The 22,556-nt window shown below is 49.8% G+C and overlaps 2 protein-coding genes across 4 annotated transcripts in view; one reads left to right on the top strand and one right to left on the bottom strand.

Moving 5' to 3' along the window:
- Positions 1-5,094, top strand: part of VKORC1L1 (vitamin K epoxide reductase complex subunit 1 like 1) — a 49,595-nt gene extending 44,501 nt beyond the window's left edge. Inside the window, exon 3 of the mRNA XM_074346003.1 lies at positions 1,228-5,094. Within this exon, the coding sequence (XP_074202104.1) occupies positions 1,228-1,454 (227 nt within the window). The 3' untranslated portion in view covers positions 1,455-5,094. The remainder of the gene's footprint in view (positions 1-1,227) is intronic.
- Positions 3,647-20,320, bottom strand: GUSB (glucuronidase beta). Of its 3 annotated transcripts, XM_074346000.1 has the most exons (13): positions 20,036-20,320; positions 18,422-18,607; positions 17,930-18,111; positions 17,618-17,760; positions 16,985-17,172; positions 16,465-16,617; positions 16,039-16,217; positions 15,795-15,941; positions 13,325-13,409; positions 11,418-11,594; positions 8,763-8,898; positions 5,410-5,450; positions 3,647-3,759 (listed from the first exon to the last, which is right to left on the bottom strand). In XM_074346000.1, exons 1-12 carry the CDS (start codon positions 20,258-20,260, stop codon positions 5,437-5,439), a joined length of 1,815 nt encoding a protein of 604 aa, XP_074202101.1. In that variant the 5' UTR covers positions 20,261-20,320; the 3' UTR covers positions 3,647-3,759; positions 5,410-5,436. The 3 variants fall into 3 exon arrangements, with proteins under 3 accessions (XP_074202101.1, XP_045364235.2, XP_074202100.1); XM_045508279.2 differs by lacking the exons at positions 3,647-3,759; positions 5,410-5,450 and adding an exon at positions 6,791-7,177; XM_074345999.1 differs by lacking the exons at positions 3,647-3,759; positions 5,410-5,450 and adding an exon at positions 6,791-7,177 and having other exon boundaries at positions 20,048-20,320.
- Positions 20,321-22,556: the final 2,236 nt, after the last annotated feature.

Genomic DNA, 22,556 nt, shown 5'->3' with positions numbered 1-22,556 from the left:
CAGCAAACTTTGTTTTTCAGTAAAAGGCCAGACCAGAAATAATTTAGGCTTTGCTGGCTGTCGCAGCTACTCAACTCTACCACTCTGGCCCACATCAGCCACGGATGTCACAGACGTGAATGAGCGTGGCTGGGTTATGATAAATCTTTATTTACAAAAGCGGGTGGCACAAGTAATCCAACAGCATCTTAGTCTTAAAGGGCCCTGTTAGGGCATCGTGTGTGTACTCTAGTACAGATGGGTCTCGTGGGCAAGTCAGCCCCAGTGGCTCGGCTGCAGCCCACAGGCAACTTATTCAACTGGTGGTGGGGATTTCAAGCCAGCTACTACCTATTCTTACTTGTTCCTGTTTCTGTGATCCTTATCTGTTAGCTGTTGGGGAGGAGGGTAGGTAGTTTAATATGCTCTGCTGTCTCCTTGTCCTTAAGAATAAATGCATGTGTTCTCAATACTGTTGACTACAGGAAATTACAAAACAATACATATGAAGTTATCAGATAGTATCAGGAATTCAAGCAAGCCTTTATCTTAAGAGCCGGGCTTAGCATACGTAACTGCCCTTTTTCTTGATCTGGTTCCATCCACATGTGGCCAAGTGGCCAAATGTGATTGCTCTTGTCCCCCAGGGTGAGCCATTTCTGAAATGTTTATCACCATTTTTTTTTCTTCAGCAGCAGCATGTTGGTGTAATCATCTCCCATTATGAGATTTTGTTTTTGTTTTTTATCTGATAAATTTGATCTAAACATGGGAAAGAAAGTTTTACTTTCCACAGGTGGGGAGCTAGCCTATAGTGAAAAGACCAGAGGAGGGTCTCACCAAATGTGTCCTGCTTGGAAGAGAAGGTTGTGGTCCTCACATTCCTTTATTCATTAGAGGAGGTGGGGCTGTCAGTTTTACAAATCAGCTTCATTGCATAATATGATTGCAAGATTGCATATTCTCTGTGTGTGCCTAACTGAGGCTAGTTTATGAAATAAGTAATATTTCACCTAGAAAATTGACAAGTCAAAAACATGGCAGCTATAAAACTGGTATCCTATATGCAGAGTCAACTTGCATAATCTTAACAAAATGGACCTGTAGCTTTTGTCCTCAAATTTCAGTGTTTTGCAGTAAGATCAGTATCCTAACGCTGCAGCAAGTCACTAAGTGTTACCTTTTAACTGAGAAACTTTCCCTCCAGTGCCAAGGTCTGCTTGAGCCCAGCGTCTCTTTCTCTTGCAGGCATGACAGCAAGTGCAGTCGCAGCTTTAATCCTCATGACTTCCTCTATCGTGTCCGCAGTAGGCTCTTTGTACCTGGCCTACATTCTGTACTTTGTGCTGAAGGAGTTTTGCATCATCTGCGTCATCACATACGTGCTGAACTTCATTCTTCTTATCATCAACTACAAACGACTAGTTTACTTGAATGAGGCCTGGAAACGGCAACTGCAGCCCAAGCAGGACTGAAACCTGACGAACTCTTTAACTGACAGTCTGAAGTCCCTTTTTCCATTAAGTTTATTTTGCAGCAGTTTTTTTTTTTTTAATTCTTCACAACAGACACTTTCCCTAAGAATCTTCAACTGATTTTTTAAAATCCTGTAAATTAGAAGGGGCCATAGCTATTTTCTGTGTCAATCTTCATTTTAAATATGGATACAAAAAAAAGGATATGCCGAGCCAATCAAAGACAAGCTTTAACTTTACTTTGAAGGTGTTTCTGAAATAATAAAATATAGTCCTAGCCCCCTTCCCTCAATTGTAATGTGAGCAACCATTGCTAGTAATTCTCTAATGTGTATAAATTCAATTTCAGGTATAACAAATGTGATCATGACATGAAAATATTTTAGAATAGATACTGTATTAAATATTGCCATGTTTACAATACGTAATATGTTTTTAGCCGATGGATTTAAACATGTAGATTCAACTAGAATCCATTTATGTGATATTTGTAAATAAAAGTAGAAATATTGGATCCATCCCTGCAGAACTTACTGTACAGTTTAGTTGAAGTGTAGCAACGAAGAACTGTCAGCTCGACGTTGACTGAAGAAATAGTGAAAAATGTAAGTCCACACAGAGCATCTTGTGAAAAGCACTGACCACTGTGGGTTCAGCGCTGACAGCAAAAATTGTAGGGCGATTGGTTCCCTTCTATCTCCTTCCTCTGAAAGGAAGAAACTAAATTTGGACATTCAGGTCACGCTTGTACCTAGTCATAAAACTGGATCAATTATAACTTTACAGAATGAGTCATGTGATCAGACTTTCAAATCCAAGGCCTTCAGGACAATAAAGATGGGGAAATGGGCAGATTTCTTTGGAGAAAAGCTGGAAATATTAATACGGCATTTTTAGGTAAAATCTCTACAAGAGTTGAATTTTCATGCAGATATTTTTCCCTTAACATTGGTGCCAGTCAGCCAAACAGTATTGACTTTGAAATAATCAGTTTAAGCCCAGTCGCTCCAGGCAGAATCGAGCTCTTGGGTAGCTCCGTAGCGTTTTCCCTGTTTCTTCCTGCACCAACTAACCAGACGTCTAGTTTAATTCTTTTAGAGTCAGATACTGGATTTGTAGACTTTAGAGCTGACCTGCTGCTCAGTTTGCTTACTTGGGAGGACTACTAAAGGTTGAAATACCACGAGGTGAAATACAGTAATGTCGTCACTGCTCTTTCTAATAACTACCCAAATGCAGAGTTATTAAAAGTGATTTGAGTAAACCCAAATTAAATAGTGACAGTATGTTCCTATGGTTAACATCTTATATCATAATGTTAAAAGTGCCTTCTGTCTTAAATCTCATACCAAATATTTTGTGTGTTGAACTTGGGCAGAAGTATCCTTCCTTCCTTTCTTAGCATGAAACAGAAAACTTGGCTTCTACAGAAAGGTTCGGTATGATCATTTTATTCCTTAGACTGAAGAAGTAGTAGCAATGTTTTTGCTTCCAGTTCCGTTTATCATTATGTTAAAAACAGACCAGTAACTTTTGAGTGCTTTATTTGCCTTCTTTTCAAGGGAGGGGACAGGTTCTGCTCTGCAAACCATAACACGTGGAGTCAGCAACTGTTCAGCAGTTTCCAACTAACCACCATAATTGACACGATGTATTCTTCTGGCCCAAGGCAGGTATAGAATCTGAGCTGTAATGTACCTTTAACTGGTTTAAACTAGCTTTGTAAAAGATGGCTTAATTCAGATTCCATCAAGGCTTATGTTTTCCCATGAATGTGAATATTTCAATGCCTATTTTATTATATATGTATTGTTCTTGTTTCTATAGTTAAAGAACTCTAGAAAGCGTTAATTAGATGTCTGGTATTTATGGAGAAACAAGCCCTAACGTTGGCGAACTGCGCAACGAGGTCATCTTGGAACAGTGCTTCCGGCTCTACCCCACAGTTTACTGCTTTTCTTTTCTCCAGTAGAGTGGAAATGGCTTCACAGTGAAGACTTCAGTGATGTATATAACTGGCCGTGCTAAACAAGTTCCTGGTGTCCCAATTTAAAGTTGTTTTTCACCATATTCTGTATCAGTCAGCAGAGTATAGTTAAAGCTTGTCTTGGTGTTGCATTCTTGCAAATGTCTCCAACTCTGACATGAGACAATGTCAGACTATTCAGCCAGACCCTTCAAGTTTTTCCTTTGCTTTTCTAAGCCTTGGGGAAACCACTGTTTCAGTTGTAGAAAAATTGTTGCCACATTCCTGTGACCCCAGAATTAATATCCTTCTTCTCACTGAGTGATGAACACGTGCTGCCTGAAACAACAGCGTGGTTACGCCTGTATCTCTGTAAGCAAAGCCCTCCCCCAACCCTGCCCAGTGATGTGATTTGGTATTTTTGCCCTGGAAGAATTTAGACTTCCCGCGACATCTGAATTCCACCTCAGAATAAGGGGAAAGTCCCATGTTATAAAATCTCTGGATTGTTATAATGATTTTAGACTGAATATTTAAACACTGCAACATTATTTGTCACCAACGTTGAAGAACAGATTAGGGAAAAAGTTGAATTTCTGCTTCTTGGCTTTCAAAATGATTTGTAACTAATGAAGTGTCTTGTTTACTTTGATAGTCTTTTATCATTTGAAGAAAGAAGGGAAGTTGGGTTAGATGATACATTCTAGGGGATCTCGGTGGCCTGGAGGATTTCATTTGTTTTTTTCATTACAGCTAGTTGCTGTCAGCGAGGGTAAACTTCTGGTGGAAAAACTCAGGTTTAACCAGCTGCTTGTGCCAGGAATTACTTTGACTTGATATTTGGAGCTTCTCCTTTAAATCCATTACTTTTAAAGATGTCGAAACCATTGACTATTTTCATACAAAGAGACAAAGATCTGTCATTTGGTACAAGAGATCTTTGGACCTACTAGGGAGGGTATAGGACGAAGACTACAGTGAAATTAAACTGTTAGTTGCCTTTAGTTTGCTTATATTTCAGTTATTTTTAAAACTATCAGTAAAAGTGCAGCGTTATCTTCACCAAAGCTTGACACCAATGAATGCTGACAGATCTTGTCCTGAAAACCAGGATTGGACAAATGCCAAAAAGAAATCCACTATCATTTTTGGCAACCTATTTGGGAAGGAACACCTAATATTCAGTCTTTGTCCTCGTGTATTTTTCCCCAACAGGCAAGTGCAGGTGAAACATTTCTATTCATACACTGTAGGCAGCACTTATGATTCCTAATCTGTGAGAACCACCCTTCAGTAAATCAAAGGGGGCGGGGGCGGGAGTCCGGGCTACTTGGTTAAACTTTTTTTTTTTTTTTGACAAATTAGCCCAGAAAAGGTGAAATGTTTTGTTATAAAACTGTATTAAGCATGGCCTAAGTATTAGGTGTATGATCTGTATAGTATGTTCCATCAAAAATATTTATTACTAGTGCTTTAAGCTCCAGAGTAAACATTCATTTAAAATGGAGTTCACTGGGCAGACTTCCCCTTTAATAGAGATAGAAATATTCTTTATCAGAGATTTAGGACACAGTTTTGCTAACTGGTAAAAAAACAAATGTAAATATGTAAGAATGTTTATTTGTTGCACATAACTTTTTTGGTATAAAATAAATGTAGAAGTTACCTGTGGAAGTTGTGCTGCCATCATTCTTACACTGGGTGTTCCACTTCAAAAAAGCAGCGGGAATGAATTCAGGCTTATCAGAATTACTCCTGAAATTGATACTGTGACCTCATTTCTACAGGTGTGCTGAGTTGATTCCTTTTCTCTTGAATGGTAAGTAATGTATAGAACACGCGGGCCGGATTCTTAGAGCCTAGCTCCTGGAGTTCCCGTTATGGTGTATATGGATGTCAAGAATTAGTGAAAAGGGGGTTACTGCTCACAGCTCTGTAAGCATTTGGACTGTTAATCAGCTGTTTTCCCACCGCTTCACTTTAGCTCACCTTGAATACTCCACCCTCATAGTCTTCTCAGAAGGTAGTATCTGCAAGAAAGATGATTCCGTTTGAAATGAGTTAGCCGTATTTTAGTGACGAGAACAAACATGTCCTGTGTTAGAACCTCCGGACTTCAGAAATGGACCTTACCCCTAATTTGTGAAACATTTAACTGTGTCTGTTATGTTTAATTTTTTTTTTAATGTTTGTCAAGTAAAGAGTTTTAAATTATTCCTTGACATTAAACTGGAACATAAAATTTGATTACTTCAAGGAACTCAAGAGTAGTAACAAAAGGAATAGGTGAGCCCTAGAATTCCTAACTTTCTATTTGAACTAACTACACTCTCAGTTCTTTTTTTGGCGGGGGGTGGGGAGATTAGGTTTATTTGTTTATTTTGATGGAGGTACTGGGGATTGAACCCAGGACCTCGAGCATGCTAAGCATGCGCTCTTCCCCTGAGCTATATCCACCCCCCGCCACGGTCTCGTTTCTTAAAAATGGTCTAAAGATGGCCCCTAAAATGAGGTTAACTTATCTGTAATGTGTCTTGCATGGAGCTTAGAAAGGAAGGTTAAAAAAGGGCGTGTGTTGAGACGTGAAATAGTGAAGTGAGTCAAACTTTGCATTAACAACTGTATTGGTTCAGTCCTTGATTTGATTGGACGGTATTTTTCCAATGCTTCCAGCTTTGAACCAGGACTGACGAACACCGAAATCCTACAAATAAGGCCCCTTACTTGCCTTAGTGGAGCCTGTGGAAGAAGAGGCGGGAAGGCTCCCTAAGGAAAGACCATCCTCTGGAGCAGGGCAGGCGGCGGCGCCCAGAGGTACCAAGGCCTGTGGCACTTGCCTATGAGGCCTCGTCACATTCAGTGGGCCGGTTGTGAGGGGCCCAGTGGGCTTTTGTGCCCCTCTATCCGTCAGTACAGGCAGAACCGTGGCTGAGGTTGGGAGAATGTTCTGGAAGAACTGGTACCCCTGAGCTCCCTTCCAATTCTGACCTCCCTCAGTTCTTACCTTTCTTACGCTTCTCGGTCAGCTTAACTCTGGAAGCTGGCACACAGACCTTGTGCGCTATCCCAGCAGGGTACCACTGTCTGTGGACTGGCTGGGACTTCAGCCCATCTGTGGAGTTCAGTGTCACCCACTCCAGTCGAGACCAGAGTGTGGTGGCCGAAAGCACAGGTGGGATCTGAGCGCAGGTGGCCCTGGGGCTGCTCCTGGGGCAGCACCCAGTCTGTAACCAGCCACCCTGAGTGCGGTGTGAGCGCGGAAGCAGAGGCTTCTCAAGAGTCCACACTCGGTTCCAGCCTGAAAACAGCCTGACACTGGAAGCAACTTGAGATGCTTTTCAGCGGTACCAATCATCCAACATATGGATGGTCACTTACAAGACAACTCTTTATTCCCATACCACAAAAGCCTTTATTTTCACCTGTAACATTCCCTTCTAGCACATTTCCACAGAATCCAGACCGGGAACCTCCCAGTCTGCTGGGCGCAGTCCAAGAAGCACTTGTCTGTGTGCTGTGGACGTCGCCCCTCACTTGGGGAGCAGGGAGCCGACAGAGCCGGTGTCGGCAGAGAGGTAGTTCTTGCTTTAAAAGATAAACGGGCTGTTTTCCACACACTGTGGCTTCACAGCTGACTGGTGGTGCCAGGTTTCATTGGCGAGTTTCCAGTATCTCTCTCGCAACAGGAATGCTGCACTTTTCGGTTGTCTCTGACGGGTGAAGATGCCCTTTCTATTCCCTATTGCTCTCTGTGGTGCTAGAAACAAGACAAAAGGCGTTTCAGGTGACTCCCAATGGGCCAAGCCAGAACCAGCCTGGAGCCAAGCTGGGCCCTAAACAGACGTCCTCTCATGGTTCACAGCTGCCTGGTCTGAAGTGGTATCTGAAGTGGCCCCTTAGTGAGTTAAAGGTTTAAATACCACTGCTCCCCCAAAACACTTCAGCCCCCTGGTGTGTTGATTTTTCATGTTAGGGGAAAAAATCCAAAACTGTTTATCTTTCACTTGCAAAATAAGGTTTAAGACATGATAGGGACCCAGCTGCCTCATAATGAGTGGGGCTGAGACAAGGCATTACCCTTGGAAAAAAGCTTGGGCCTTTCTGGGGACACAGCTCTCCTAGTGGGAGCCAGAGTCTGGTCCAGTCAAATTTTTAAGTTCTCCAGGGCAGACTTCCGGCTGGGGCAGATTTCCCACTGGGTCCCCACTGCTGGTGGCAGGTCCACCAGGGCTGGAGCCAGGAAGGGGGCAGGGCTGACAACAACCTGTCAGGCTGCCCTTCCAGCACAACTTCTTTACCTCCCAGAGAAACCACTGCTTCTGTTAAGTGGAAAGGAGGTCTTTCCCACGGAGAAGTTCAAGACGAACTTGAACTTGAAAAGCAAATGCCAGGTCCTGTGCCAAGCACTTCATCAACTGGACTCCCCGCATCCACCGGCGAGGTGGCAGGCACTTTACAGGCTGATGAAAAGGTCAGGTGCCCTGTCCAAGGTCACACAGCTCATTTCTTAGTACACGAAGCCAGTGCACCTACTCACCAAACCAGACTTCCATCCAAGATATTTCCAGGAGCCATTAATCTCATGCGCCAAGCAGAGTGGGGGGCTCATATTTTCTTTTTTTTCTCTTTACCTCTTTCCATTCTGATTTTTAATTAAACTTGAACCTTCCAAAAACTTGTCTTTCCCCGTAAGTAATGTAATGTAATTCCCACTACTACCAAATCTTTCCCTACCTCCCCAGATCGCTATCCTAAGTTCACGGTATTTTAAGAAGCTAGTAACCGAGAGGTGTAGGAAGAAACGGGAAACATTCATTTGGAACTTTTGTGCTCATTATCCCCACTTGAGAAAGTACAGATCGTATTCACTTTGAAGGCTTTTAAACACTCCCACGTTCAAAACGCTTTGACACTTACCTATATTCGTTAACGTACCTTTTTATAAGTGAATAATACCAAACACACTGAAATATCTTAAGTTTCTTGGGCTTTGTACCTTACTCTGGAATAATGAGTGAATCCCACCAGTAAATCCAGCATGAGGTCCTCTTTTGCCTCATAGTGTGGTGAAGCAGACAGAGACAAGTTAGCCATCCTTGCCTCGAGGCAGTAGGCTCTTCCACTTGCTCGTTTACCATAAAATGATTCAGGAAGCAGGCAAGTGACTGCTGCTTGCTAAACACAGCTTGCTTTTCCTAGGAAGCCCTCCATGTGGCCTGCATGGATTAGATCAGCTTTTTCCCTTCTTGTCTCCAGAGTTCTTACAACCAAATGTCCTGAACTAAAATGCCAACCTGAAAAAATGAGAAGGGGTACATTCCGTAAACCAAACTCTCACTTACACTGGTCGGTCATAAAATCAGCAAAATTCCAGATGAGCTCTCCAACCACGTATTCTTTGCGTTTTTGATCCAGGACCAAGTGATACTGCTCTAGCAGGCCTTTCTGGTACTCCTCACTGAACATCAGAGGTGGGTCCTGGAATTCAAGGCAATGAGAATTTGGGAGTCAGAACTAGCAGAACCGTAAACGTTAGAGAAAAATAAAGGTCCACGTGACAACGGCCGAAGTACGCGTCCTCGTGGTGGGCTGCAGTGCCCGCAGGGCTTGCTGACGCTGGTGCAGAGGCGCAGCCAGGGTATGACACAGCCCAGAGTGAAAAAGATTTTTTACAAAACTTAATGAGTAAGCTGCTTTATTTTATAAACAGAATTTGCTATTTCCTTTATCTTACTTTTCCATCTCTATTCCCCAGTGCAGTCTTAAAGCTGAACTCCGCTGGAAGTAAAAATATGTCCCTGGATAATAAATTTAAAACACAAGTTTTAAGTGGCTGCTAGTGCATAATTTGAGAACTGGTGTGATTCAGATTTAACTCGCCTCAGATTCATCTGTGTCTCGTCTGGGTGAGTATCTGCTGTTTAGCACATGCATCCATTCAACAAATAATTATTTAGGATCTGCTCATATGGCAGGCATCGGGGACAAAGTCGGACAAACGAGAAAGATAGGGTCCCTGCCCTCACAGGCTTTATGACCTGGCAAGACACAAGCTGTGACTGTAATGAGGGTGAACAGGGAGCATGCAGGGTGGGGACTGAGGCTGGGTCCACAGAGAGCTGCCCTGAGGAAACACTTAAGCTGAGACCTGCCAGGTAAGGAGAAGGCTGTCCTCAACAAAAACAGAGGCCACATCTGGGCTCACTCAGTATTTGCTGAAGAGCTCCTGTGTGTCACAATCTAAGATATAATTATCTTTTCAGGTGTTCTTGGAGCACAAAGGCTGAGTTTTCATCCCATGGGAACTTGGCCAGGGCGGCACAGGGGGTAGGGGGGCTGCTCAGTCTTAGACGCTCAGGGATGCAGCATTTCAATCACCTCACGAGAGAACCAAACCCTGCTGGCTTTGGCTCTCCTTCCCAGAGAGCAGGATTCAAATGCTATTATACGGGATGCACTGAAGACAAGACTGTGCAACTGAGCCCTGTTTTGTTCCCGTCCCAGAGCAAGAGGTCGAGTTCCTTACTGTGTTTTCATGGAAAGGACCCTGCTTTGTCTTAAAACCAGGCGCACGCACACAACTATTTAAATTTAAAACTAAATGAAACTACATTGCCTCAGTCATGCTCGTCACATTCCAAGTCCTCAGCAGCTACATGTGGCTAATGGTTCAGAACATCTCCATCACCACAAAACGCTGTATCAGATAGTGCTGACCTGGGCTCTTTTATTTTTTGTTAATATTTATATCGTTTATAAAAAACACAGAAAGCTGTTTGTTGCTTATGTGTATAAATAAATGTTAAAATTACAAACAAATCATTGCCCATTCTCCAGTTAGGTTACCAGAGCCAATAAATGGGCTCTTTTAGAATTTCTTAAAAACTCAGAGTTGGTTACCTCTTCAAAGAGGGGGAACAAGTGTGCATATATTTTGTCTTCATGAGATACTCCCCTATACTTTACCAGTTTGCAGAAGTGCCATTCTGTGTAAGCAAGATGGATGCAAGGGTGTGAACAGAGTAAGGCAGTCCATGTGGGTTACCGCTGAGCATACAAGGATAAGCAGACTAGAAGAGGGGTGTCAACAAGGAGTCCCAGTAGTTGTGACAGGTGAGTGTGGGGTGGCTGCTGGGGATGAGGGGCTGGCTCGGGTCCAAGAATCCACATGGAAAACATCCCCACAAGACAAAGCAGCCTCTCTTTGGTGAGGAAATGGACCAAACAATGAGAAAAACCTAGTGATTAAACATTGTTCCAAGATCTCACTCACTCCCTTCACAAATATTATTTAGCACCTGCTGTGTGTCGGACACTGCTGAGTGCTCGGGAAGCAACAAGAAGTAGGATTGAGTCTCCCTCCTGGAGCCCCCCGTGTGGACGAGGAGAGAGGCAAAGAAATAAGGACCGTGCACAGTGAGGCATACTGAGAAAGACCGAGGAGAGGGGACAGTTCCTCTGCCTGGGCCGGTGGGTAAACTTCACCAAAGAGGGGCCAGCCAGCTGAGGCGCCAACCCTGAGTGAGAGTCCAGGAGCTGGCGATCACGGTGCCAAAGAGGCATTGCAGGCGGAAGGAACGGCCCGAGAGCTACAGCCAATGAGCATACTGAAAACAGTCCAGGGTCCAGAGGTGAAGGCAGAGGAGGGTGAAGACCTGGGAGAGGGCAGAGGGCAAAGGATGCTGACCGCCCTGACCAGGGATGAGGGCTCTGTCCTGTGGGCCAAGGGGAGCCAGTGACGGGACTCTAAGGTCTAGATTTGTTCGAAAGACCACTTGGGCAGCGAGTGGGAGGCTGGAAACCAGGCCCATAAGGAGGCTGCCTTAGGATCATGCAAGTGTGGAGGGGCAGGTTGGGGTGGGCTTGAAGATCGGCAGGGAGACAGATCATCAGGACAAGTGATGAACAGGGGAGGAGGCACCTTCCCAGCCTGGGGCAATGAGTGACATCACATCCAAGAAAGTGAAAACATAACCTGAATGTTCTACATTATTTACCTGGTGAAACCCTGCAATGGTTTCTGCTCCATACTCGCTCTGAATAATTGGCTTCTGGTAGGTCCGGTACCAGTTCTCAAACTGGGTGGCCAGCTGCAGCTGAATCACCTCCATGTGCCCGTAGTCATGATACCAGGAGTAGTAACTGTTCACACAGATGACGTCCACGTACGGCACCTAGAACAGTGTGCAAAGCTTGTTCACCGTCCAGACTGTGTGACAGCGTTAGGGCTCCCACACTTGCGGGGGCTCTTCCCACAGAGGTAAGGCGGCGGTGCAGAAAACGATTTAGATGCTCACGTGTGTTGGAAATGTAGTCAGATACTGAATGGAGCAAGTCTCTAATGCTGGGCTGGGGCCCCTGACCTGGCTGCAGGCGGGCCCAGGGCAGGGGGATGAGAGGCGGAGTGGGCGCCAGACACCCAGGCCCCAGTGGGGGGAGCCCAGGGCCCATCCCAACCGGCTTGGTTCCTCCCTAGGTTGCACTCCTGTACCTGGCCTTCCCCCTGGCCCTGGAGAAATGTCCCAAACTGTGGGACAGAGGCAGTTTTTCTCCTCACAGATTCTGGATTCACCGTGAGCTCGTGCTGGGTGCCACAAAGTGGCTGGAGAATTCCCTCCTGGGAGGGAAGCCAAGATAATGGGGCAGGACTGCCTCAAGTGGGGCTGGGGACGGAGCAGCATGGCTCACCTAAACACGTGCTCACTTTCAGTGTGCTCGGGGGCCGACGGGCCCCGTCTTTCCCAAGCGACCGTGGCACCCTTCCAAACTGGAGGCGGAAAGATGCAGACGGGGAGGCTGGGCGTCTGAACATGGCTCACACACCCCAGATGGGTCTGGCAGCCTCCCGAGGGGTCCGGCACAGATCCCCCTGGCCCCTCAAATGGGTCTGCCTGTGCCCTGCTGCTGTTTCCCCACAATCTTTGTGCTCCTCTGAAGGGGGTGTTCTCGGGGTGGCAGGTGAACCCCACAGCTTCAAACCATCCCTTCCATGTTAAAATGACAGCGCTCACAATTTTTATTTGTGTAGTATTTTCTCATCCATTCTTTCTTTAGAGGATTCTCTTTCTGGAGCACTTTTAAGTACTGGCCTCTGTTCTCCAGGGCAGGAACATTTTCTTGCTCCCAGGTCTTACAGCTTCGATGCAACTCAACACACAGTTTGTGAGGGGCTGCTGCCCCCAGAGACCATGAGGGCGGCCATGGGGTCCAGCCAGCTGTGTGGCCCTGTCCTTTCGATTCTCAATCCCAGGGGCTGGCAGTCTGAGGTTCCCCCAGCTGGCTGATGACTGGACTCACTGAGGAGCTTTTCAAAACCTCAGATGCTCACCCTGGACTTGCTAAATCAGAATCTCAGAATCCAGACCTCTGTACTTTCAAAAAGCTTCCCTCAGTAGAGGGGGAGGGGATAGCTCAGGGGTAGAGTGCATGCTTAGCACCCACGAGGTCCTGGGTTCAACCCCTAGTACCTCCATTAAAATAAATAAACCTAATTACCTCCCTCCACCAAAAAAAAAAAATTTTAAAGAGAGAAAAAAAGTAAAAAGCTTCCCTCAGCGGTCCTGACTATCTGCCAGGTTTGAGGAACACGGGACAATGGCAACTTTAAGCTCTGCCCTTTTATGAGCATAGTAAACTGAGGGGCATAACATTACAGTGAGAGACATAAAAACATATGAATCTGAACTGAGAATGAATATGACCTCCCTGTGCTCAGCCTCCTTACAGAGAAGAAGCCGCACTGCTGGGCGAGTCGGCAGGAAGTTCTCTTTACCCTGAAGACCACCTATGGAAATGGCTGGACTGGCTGCTCATGGGCCCTCCCGGCAGTTCATTTCAGCAAGCATCAGGGCAGGACGAGAGGACAGGCAAAGGGGAGACATGACGTGAAGACCCCCAGGCTTACCCCCAGGTCTGCTTCATAGCTGGACTTGGTCACAAAGGTCACGGGCCGGGAGGGGTCCAAGGCTTTGGTGTGGGCAATCAGCGTCCTGTCCACGGGGGGGGGGGGGGGGGGCGGGCAGAAGACACGGCGCCGTCAGTCAGGGAAGAGCTCTCGGATACCCACCTTGCCTCCTCTCCCTCCCATCTTCCCAGCCGGAAACACCAGGAGCACTGCTCTCCTCCCTCCCTGCCTTCAAGTGTATTTCAGGTAAGCAAACATGTTCCTCCAGACAGCATGCTGCCTGACACCATTCCTTCTCTTTCCCCTCTGCAAATCCCAGCCCCGTCCCCACCCTCTCACCCTCAGGGGGAGGCCTTCCTCCAGGGGTGAGAGGGACACAGAGCTGAGGTCCTTGGGCTGGGCGCTGCCAGAAGCTAGCTTCTGCATCTCTGGCAAAGCTCTTAAAAACAGGAATGGATGGGGTATGGATTAAGATGGATGTTAATTTAACAAATAATGAGGGAGCAAGTACGAGGAGGCCAGCTGTGTGCTGGGCACTCACTAAAGACTTAAGAGCCACACAGCACGTAGCCTGTGGCAGGACAGACACCAGCACAGGTGGATGTGACTAATGACAAGAGGCAGGAACTAGGGAAGAGGAAGCACAGGGTTCTATGCGACAGTGACAGGGCACATCATCAAGACTGCAGAGTCAGCGGGGCCTCTCGGAAACTGGCATTCCTGCAGGTTCGTGTTAACCAAGGAGCAGTGGCGGAGGAGGCTCCCCGACAGAGGGGCCAGTCTGTGGTCGGGGCTCGGCCTCCCCAGTGCAGACCACCCTCATTCACTGTTCAATCCTACTTTTCTCTCCTTTTTCCTCACAGCTGGTTTTTCTTTCCTTGATCCCCTCTACCCTCACTGCTCCTCTCATTCGAAGGCTGTGGTTCCCACAGGCTAGAACAGTGCCCCCAAACCCACTGTCTGAAACAGCCCATTTGTCATCCGGGGAGCTTCACAGCCCAGCCCAGCTCCTCCAGCCCAGGCAGCTCTACCCACATCCAGCCCCATTCCCGCTTCTCCCCCAGTCACACATTCCCCTCTGTCCCCCTCCCCAGGAGGCCCCTCGGGAAGTGCGAGCACTCATTCCTGGGGGCCTGTAGTCCTTTCTGTGCACGAGCCAGGCTCAGCACACCCGCGCCCCACTACGTGCTCCAGGACTGTGTTTGCAGAGCTTTCCTTCACCCAGTGGGCCCGCTCCTCAGAGCCCCAACCCGGGACACTGGGATGCATGCAGTGACTGCCTCAGGGACTATTTCAATGGCCCCTGCTGCCTCTATAGTAAGAGAAATAATCCTCCTCTACAGGCTTCGTTACAACTGCATGATCATGGTAGGGGGGAGGGCAGAGTCCATGCCTAGCATGCATGACACTCATGAGGTCCTGGGCTGAATCCCCAGTACCTCCATTTAAATAAATAAATAAACATAATTACTTCCCCCCTAAAACAAAATATAATTTTTAATTAAAAAAAACCCCACAACAACTGCACGATCATAAGGAAGAGAAGGAATCAAGGAACACCCCAAGCAAGGCCAGCCTCCCTCAGGGACCATGAACCCTCCCCCTTCAGGGAGATGGCCCCTAAGCGGTGTTTCTGTCCAAAGCAATGCCTGGGGGAAAGGCAGAGCTACTGGCATTCAGTGAACGGACTATGAACTTTAGATAAGCCTGGTCCTGTCCAAAGATGTAATTTTAGAATCGTTAGAATATGCATGTCATTGAAAAACCAGTTTATAATTATGTACCTAGATAAGCTGGTTTTATAAAGCCTTACTCCCCTTTACAGGCAGGGCCAAAGTTTCACAGAGTTGTGTTTTGTTTTTTTTCCAGTTTTAACTCACTCAATTTCCCAGAAATGGAGATATTGTAAAAATTGAGGGAAGATGATACTTGGTTTTGTTTGGAACCTCACCTAGAGTGGCTCACTGGTTTAAGAAGCGTGGCATTAAAGGGAACGCTGCTCAGGGTATCAGAGCGACCAGCTTTTGTAGCTGTGTTCCAGGGAGATTCCACGTCCAGCTGCAAGCATCTGGTCTCTTCACTGGGTCTCCTGGGGAGTCAGGCCCAGGCACTCACGTGTTATTTTACCAATGACTCTCCCTTTATAGCACAGTTAGGCTATGTCACTATTTTTTTTAAACTTGAAGTTATGCACGTAAGTAGGTTTTGTTAACTCTGGCTTTCATTTTGGGTGTGGAAAAGAGACACCGGGGCTCACTGGGTTGAAACTGCAATTTGGGTGGGTGCGTATTTGGTTCCTTGAACTAACCAGTTACGGGTCCCCCTGGGCTGGGAGCAGACGCTGACCCTCTCACGACCCACACCCACCCCAGGACTCACCCAGCCCTCCCGTGGCTGCCAGCCCAGGCTGAGCTGGGCCAAAGGGCTGAGGTCTCCCGCCTGCCTGAGGAGGGGAGGCGGGGGCACTCACTTGAAGTAATACCCAGCTGGCTTCAGGGAGGAAGCGGGCTCGTTGGCCACGGACCACATCACAACGGCCGGGTGGTTCTTGTCCCTGCGTACCATCTCCTCCATCACCTCCAGGTGGTGCTGCAGAGACACGTTGCTGAGGCTCTGGCTGCGGGGCCGCAGGAGGAAAGGGAGTGGGTCAGGCGATCACACAGTGCCGGGCTGGGCGGGCTGGGCAGGGTGGGCGGAGGGTGGAGGGTACTCACGCCAGCGCGATGCCCGCGCCTGGACTCTCATCGATGACCACGATCCCATAGCGGTCGCAGAGCTGCATCAGCTCCTCGGCGTAGGGGTAGTGGCTGGTGCGGAAGGCGTTGGCACCCAGCCAACGAAGCAGGTTGAAGTCCTTCACCAGCAGTGGCCAGTCAAAGCCCTTCCCTCGGATCTAGGGAACAGCAGAGCAGAGTGACCCCCTGCCCGCTGTCCAAGACGTGCTTCCTTCTGGAGCCCGGCCCCTCAAGAGTCACCCCGCTAGCCCCCCATCCAGACCAAGCACACGCCCCATTAGTCAGGGGTTTTGTGCTGAAGTACTTTTGACGAATTGCTCTGAGCTGCCCTTGACCGCTCCAGGGGACATGGGGAAGAGGTTGGAGAAAAACAGCCCCCACAGGGACCCAGCAGCCCCAACTCACATCTGCATCCTCATGCTTGTTGACCCCATGGAAATAGAAAGGTTTCCCATTGATGAGAAACCGGCTCTCTGTGACTGCCACGGTGCGAATCCCCACGGGGAGGGTGTAGAAGTCAGACACAGGCCCATCTGCCGTCTGTGCGGTCAGCCTCACCTGTGAAAGCCAAGCCCTGGGCGTGAGGCATTCTTGGTGGCCGGAGCCTCATGCAGCCTGCACTTCAGCAGGATGACCCCTTGTAAACCACAGCGGCCCACCTCTGGGACTGCAAGCAGAGAGATGCAGAAAGTACAGGCCTCTGCCGTTAGCAAGGAGGAACTCTCGTCCACCCTCCCCCTGAGGCCTGCTCTTCAAAACTGGGCCTCCCCACCAAAGATTGAATGAATCAGGCTTGGGACACTTCGACCCAAGTGGCTAGGAAGTTCAGAGGACCACGCTTGCCCGCCCACCCATCCGGCACCCCTGCTGAAGCCAGGATGGGGGGTAAAAGGCCTCCCACAGCCCCAGGGCTCACCACCATTACCTCCAACGAGTACAGGTAGGCAGGGTGCTCATGCATCAGGTACGGCCACCAGAGGTGGGCCCTGGGCACCTGCAGCTGGCCCTGGCCCCCTGTCCCCTGGGCCACGGTCCTGCCGTCCGCATCCAAAAGAAAGACTTCTAGCTGGAAGAGTTCACTTCCCTGGATGAAAATCTGGTAATTCACGAGCCCTGCGGGAGAGGAGCGAGAGATCAGACAAGAGAGAAGAGGCAGGGGTGTGACCTGGGGCTGACAGAGGAGCGCTCCCTGAGGCTACCGCTCTGAGGAGTCCCCAGCTGACAGCCGTCCATTTCTTGAGCTCAGTCAGCAGCGACAGGAGATTGAGTGAGGGCAGCACAGAGGAGAACGGACACGGGTTCTCGTGAATTCTGAGCTATGATGTTAGACAAGCCCCTCTTCTCAGTGGACCTCATTTCCTCCCAAAACGAGGTCAGAGCAGACATGTGATTTCCGAAGCCCCTGCCAGCTCGGAGAGGCTGGACTTCGGTTTCTGAGGTGGATGGAAGCTTGAGAGTGTGGAGACGCTGGGAGAGACTTTCTTCTGCGGGATCTTTCCAAATGGGGAACAAAGCTACTTGGGGCTTGGCCAAGGGCAGATCCTGCCAGGAGCCTCACCAATGTCTTGGTCCACGTCGGTGGTGATGGTGATGTCATCAATGTAGCTGATAGGCGTGGTGTAGAGGAGCACAGACCGGTGCAGTCCCGCGTAGTTGAAGAAGTCAAAGTTGGTGTTCTGGACAAAGTAACCCTTGGGGTACCTAGGATGAGAGGAGAGGAGCCAACTGGGGCCTTGCCCTGGGTCCTTCGACATTAGCTCACATGTCTCCTTGGCCTCCCAGAACCAGGGCCTCACTTCTGCTAAGGCCACCCTGCCCCTGGTGGGAAGGCTGCTCACTGGGCAGGGGCGGGGAGAGAGGTGCGGCTCACTTGGAGGTGTCGGTCTGGTAGAGGATGGTCCCTGGCGGCAGGGTGTAGGGGGAGAGCGTGTTGTTGATGGCGATGGTAATGCGGCAGGAGGACAGGGGCCCACTCTGGACCAGCTTGCTGATGTCAGCCTCGAAGGGGAGATGGCCCCCCTCGTGCTCTGCCACATGGACCCCATTCACCCACTGCAGACATAGGGAGGGATGGGGGGACCCTGCTGTCTCAGGCACTCCCTCACATAAAGGCAGCATGGGGGGTGGTTGGGAGCCCTGCCAGCTGCCACCTGCCTCAGGAGTGGAGGAACGGAGCTCCAAGGGAACAGATTAGGCAACCCTCTCCCACCCAGGGCACAAACCCCAGTGCGGGGCATGAGTGTGCCCCCCACGCACCCAGGAGGCAGGCTATCAGGTGACAGCTGGGAGCCAGGCACCCCAAGACAGCCGCATGCATGCTCAATGGCCCTACCCATCCACTCGCCCTGCTTGTGGCACTGACCACGATGGCGTAATAGTGGGCACTGCCAATCCTCAGCACCACTCTTGTGCCCAGGTCCTGGGTCCACCGCTGGGGCAGGGTGGCCTCCCGCTCGTACCACACCCAGCCAACAAAGCTCCGCAGCCGCCCGTCCTGGCCCACATCGTTGAAGCTGGAGGGAACCGGCATGTCCAGGGTGGGGCCCGACTGAGGGAACAAGGGCTGGAGTCAGGTCCAGGTCACCTAGGAATCCAAGGGGCCAGGTACCCCAGCAACCCCATCTGCAGGAAGAAGGCTGGACCACGTGACTTCTCCCAGACCCTCCCCGATTCCAGGCCGCCCTGCCATTGTTCTTTGCCAGCAACCAAACAATGTCTTTTATGGACTCATTTAATCTTCACAACTCTGTGAAGTAGATCCAGTCATTCACTCACTCCGTCAACGGTGTACAGTGAACACCTACATGCTGTTCTGGGCGCTGGGAATAAAAGTGAACAAAACAGTTAACAAGGCCTCTGCTGTCAGGTGATCAGCTCTGTGAAGAGTGTGGACAGTGGCAGAGGGCTTGCTGCAGGGCCAGGGAAAGCCTTTTGGGGCCAGGGCCCATTCAATACTGCCTCTGCACATGCTGGCCAAACTAGGTGAACCTGGGCCCTGCAGGGAATCGCCTGAACCTCGAGACCCTTGAACACCTCAGACAGAAGGCAAGGCAGGAGTGGGGCAGATAGCTCAGTGAGTGAGTCTGGAAGCAGCCTGGGGAAGAGCTTCCTAAAAATATCTTGTATACGGAGCATGTGACTTCCAAGGAGGCAAAGATTTCCTGTCCTTCACAGCTGCAGGCCCAGTGTATCTAGCTGTATGGATAACTTGCTGATGAGCGACCAACTGCTAGGATGGTTTCTGTCCCAGGTCTGGTGGGGCCAAAAGTTCTTTCTCAGGGCAGCAGGCACCAAGGTATCCATGGAAAAGGGTGCGCCCAAGGCCACACCAGCGTTGGGCAAGAGGGATCTGCAGAGACCAGACCCTGACTAAGAGGAAAATGATCAACTGACAGTGCCAGAGAGGAAGATGGGCCAGGGCGCAGGGCCACTATGGTGAGGAAGCTGTGAGTGGGGCACATGCACACTCTCCCTTCTTCCTCTGCTTGATGAAGGCTAGGCAGCCAGGACGGAAAAGAGGATCTAAGTGAGGTGAGCGTCGGATAAGCACACAAGCCTACTCCTGCCCCAGCCCTCGCCACCACTCTCCACCTGCGACCTAAGTCAGAGTGGAGACCCGGACAGGGGCGTCCTCGGCTGGCGGGATACCAAGCCCCGCCCTCTACCTGAATCCAGGGTCCTTCCTGCCAGGGCAGAGGTGGCCCCAAGATGTCCAAAGCCTCCCCTTCTTCCCCTGCCCCGCCACCCGCCCCCCACTCGGGTGCACGGACACTGCCCCGCCTCCGCCTCCGAACAGACGTCGGGCCCACCCATTTCCTCCTTCAGGGTCCCTCCCCGGGTGGGCCGACCCCACGCCCCCAAGCCCGTCCACCTTTAACCTCTTAGCGGCTGGCAGTTCCGAAGGCACAGGGGAAGGCTCCTCACGGCCCCCTCCTGGCTTCCAGGAGCTTCCCTGCCCTGACCCCGTGCCCCTCACCAGAGCCCGCACCTCCCGCAGCGGTGCCCGGTACCACTGCTGCTCGAAGCCCTGGCGCCGGTTGTCGGAAAAGTCGGCGCGGAAGCTCCAGAGGCCGTCGAGCTCCTTGCGCTCCCGCGACCGGCTCTCCCGGGGGTAGAGCATCCCGCCCTGCAGCAGCGCCAGCCCGCAGCCCCAGAGCAGCGGGCCGAGCACGGCCCAGGCGCCCGCCCGCTCCCGCAGCATGGTTTCCGCGCGGCAGCTAGCTGCTTGCGGACGGGCGCCGGGTGCTGAGCGCGCGGGGGGGGGGGGGGGGGGGCGGGGGGGCGGGGCTTGGCGTCACGTGTCCCTCCCCCAACGCCATCTTGACGGAAGGCGAGTTCCTGGTCTGGAGGCCGACGCGAAGCCCACGCGAGACTTGAAGGCGGCGGGGGAGGGCCCTCGTGGGGCCAACGGGGGGCCCGAGCGGGGCCCGAGCTCCAGCCCGGTCCCAGGCAGGCCGAGGCCGCTGGCTCCGTGCCCGCGAGGTCACTGCGTGCGCCTGTCCCCGCCCTCCTCTCCCTGGCTGCTCGCGCCCAAAGCCACCGATTCAGGGCCGCGGGCGGGAGCGGGACCCGGGAGACCGCCGGGTTTCCCCCCTTTCTGCAAGAAGGCCGGCTTGGGACACCTCCATTCACGTATGCCTGCGGGACACCGGTGAGCTCAGGCAAAGCCTCAGCATGCCTAGTGACGTCTGCCCTGCGGGCTCGCGGGGCCATAGCCTTGACCCTGGGCGTCAACCTGCGGATCCCTACCCTGTTTGGCATTAAGGACACACAAAGATGTGAGAACACTGGGGAGTTGAGGGGGGTCTGTGATACTACTAACCTGGCCTGGATACAATTGTTCGTACCATTACCCAATTTCTTAATTATTACTTTTTGCTCCGATTTCATGTTCACCAAAGCAACCTTCAGATAACGGACCTTGGTACTGTAAACAGTCCCCAGCATAGTAAAAATATGTTGTAAGAACTGATAAGGTCTAAAGGCTTCCTTCCCAAATGCTTACACCATGAAAATAAGAGAAAGGAGGATGCAAAAATATATACAGTATGGTCCTAATACTGCTAAAATTATATCCATATAGGTAGACAGATAGATTGAAGCGTTATCGATGGTATAGTTTCCATTTTGTTCTTCATACATTTCTGATCTTTTTGGAAGTTTCTATAGTGAACATATATTATTTTTATAATCAGAATCAAACCAATAAGTGGTTTTTAAAAACAGCAAACAGGCAAAGAGAAATAAGTAAATAAGTAAATAAAGAAATAAGTAAATAAAAGTCGATCTGCTTCTGTAAATTAATAAAGTGATTTTCCATCTGCAAGTCAACCTATATATATTTAGTTAGTACAAATTCCTGTACAGTAAACTACACATATTTCAGAAATATCATTTGATGAATTTTGACAGATGTCAAAAGCTGGCCCTGGCACCGGATATGTGCCTACTGACGTGGCAAATGTGTTCTTTTCGACCTCCAGCCACAAAACAGGATGAAACGCAGGTCATAATTACGGGAGAAAGATGATCGGAGACATTTAGGCCTATGCTGACTCCCCTATACCCTGTCAGGGAACAGGCTACAAAGAGCAGAAGTCCTGCAGAACGTCACATTGGTCCGTTATATTAATGAAACCTGCTCGCTGGGCCTGGTGAGCAGGAAGGAGCAAGCACTGCAATGCCCTAGCACGGTATGTGCGTGCCAGAGTGAGAAACAAACCCCACAGAGATTCAGGGCCTGCCACGTCAGTGAAGTTTCCAGAGGCGTGATGGTCTGCCCATGCCAGTATCTTCCCTCTAAGGTAAAGGGCAAGTTATTACACCTCGTTCTTCCTACCACCAAGAAAAAGACATGGCATTTGGCAGGCCTCTTTAGAATCTGGAATCCGCCTATTCTGCATCCGAAAATGCTGCTGCTTCCACTCCGGAGGGACCAGTAGTTGAAAGTGACAGTCATTGATACCTACTCCAGATATGGCTGTGCTTCCCTGCCCACAGTGCCTCTACCAGCATCACTAGCGGAGGGCCTACTGAATCTGATTTACCAAAATAAGCTCTGGCATCGTATCACCCCAGATCAGAGGACCCATTTTATGGTGCAAGAGGTGTAACAATGGGCACATGACCACAGAATCCACTGGCCCCCTCCACATTCGGCATCAGCCAGAAATGGGGAGCGTGTTAAGAAGGTGGAGTGGCTGTGAAAGGTTCAGCAAAGGCACCAGTTTGGGGACAATGCTCTGCAGATTTGGGGTGCTGTCCTCCATGATGTGCAATGTGCTGACATCCGGTGTTCCCCAGTAGCTGGATCACACAGTCCGGAATCAAAGGGAATAGAAATAGAAACAGGCCCCCTCAGCATCTCTTCCAGAGACCCATCTTCAGAGTTTGTGTTTCCCATCTTCATAACATTAGAGTTTGATGGATTTAGAGGTCTTGGTTCCCAGGGTCAGGAGAAGGGGAATGCTTCCACCAGAGGATAAGTGAACACACGA

Source organism: Camelus bactrianus, chromosome 18 (assembly GCF_048773025.1).
Source record: "Camelus bactrianus isolate YW-2024 breed Bactrian camel chromosome 18, ASM4877302v1, whole genome shotgun sequence".
Lineage (NCBI taxonomy): Eukaryota > Metazoa > Chordata > Mammalia > Artiodactyla > Camelidae > Camelus > Camelus bactrianus.
Note: the sequence above shows the minus strand (reverse complement) of the source record. Positions and strands in the feature narration are given on the sequence as shown.

Excerpts from the sequence above, each read along its gene's own strand:
- GUSB (XM_045508279.2), bottom strand. The coding sequence starts at position 20,260 with ATGCTGCGGGAGCGGGCGGGCGCCTGGGCCGTGCTCGGCCCGCTGCTC. Across the intron at positions 16,218-16,464 it reads ACAAGCATGAGGATGCAGAT|ATCCGAGGGAAGGGCTTTGA; the intron begins GTGAGTTGGGGC and ends GCTGTTCCCTAG. Across the intron at positions 7,178-8,762 it reads TGATTTTATGACCGACCAGT|CACCACAGAGAGCAATAGGG; the intron begins GTAAGTGAGAGT and ends TCTTGTTTCTAG.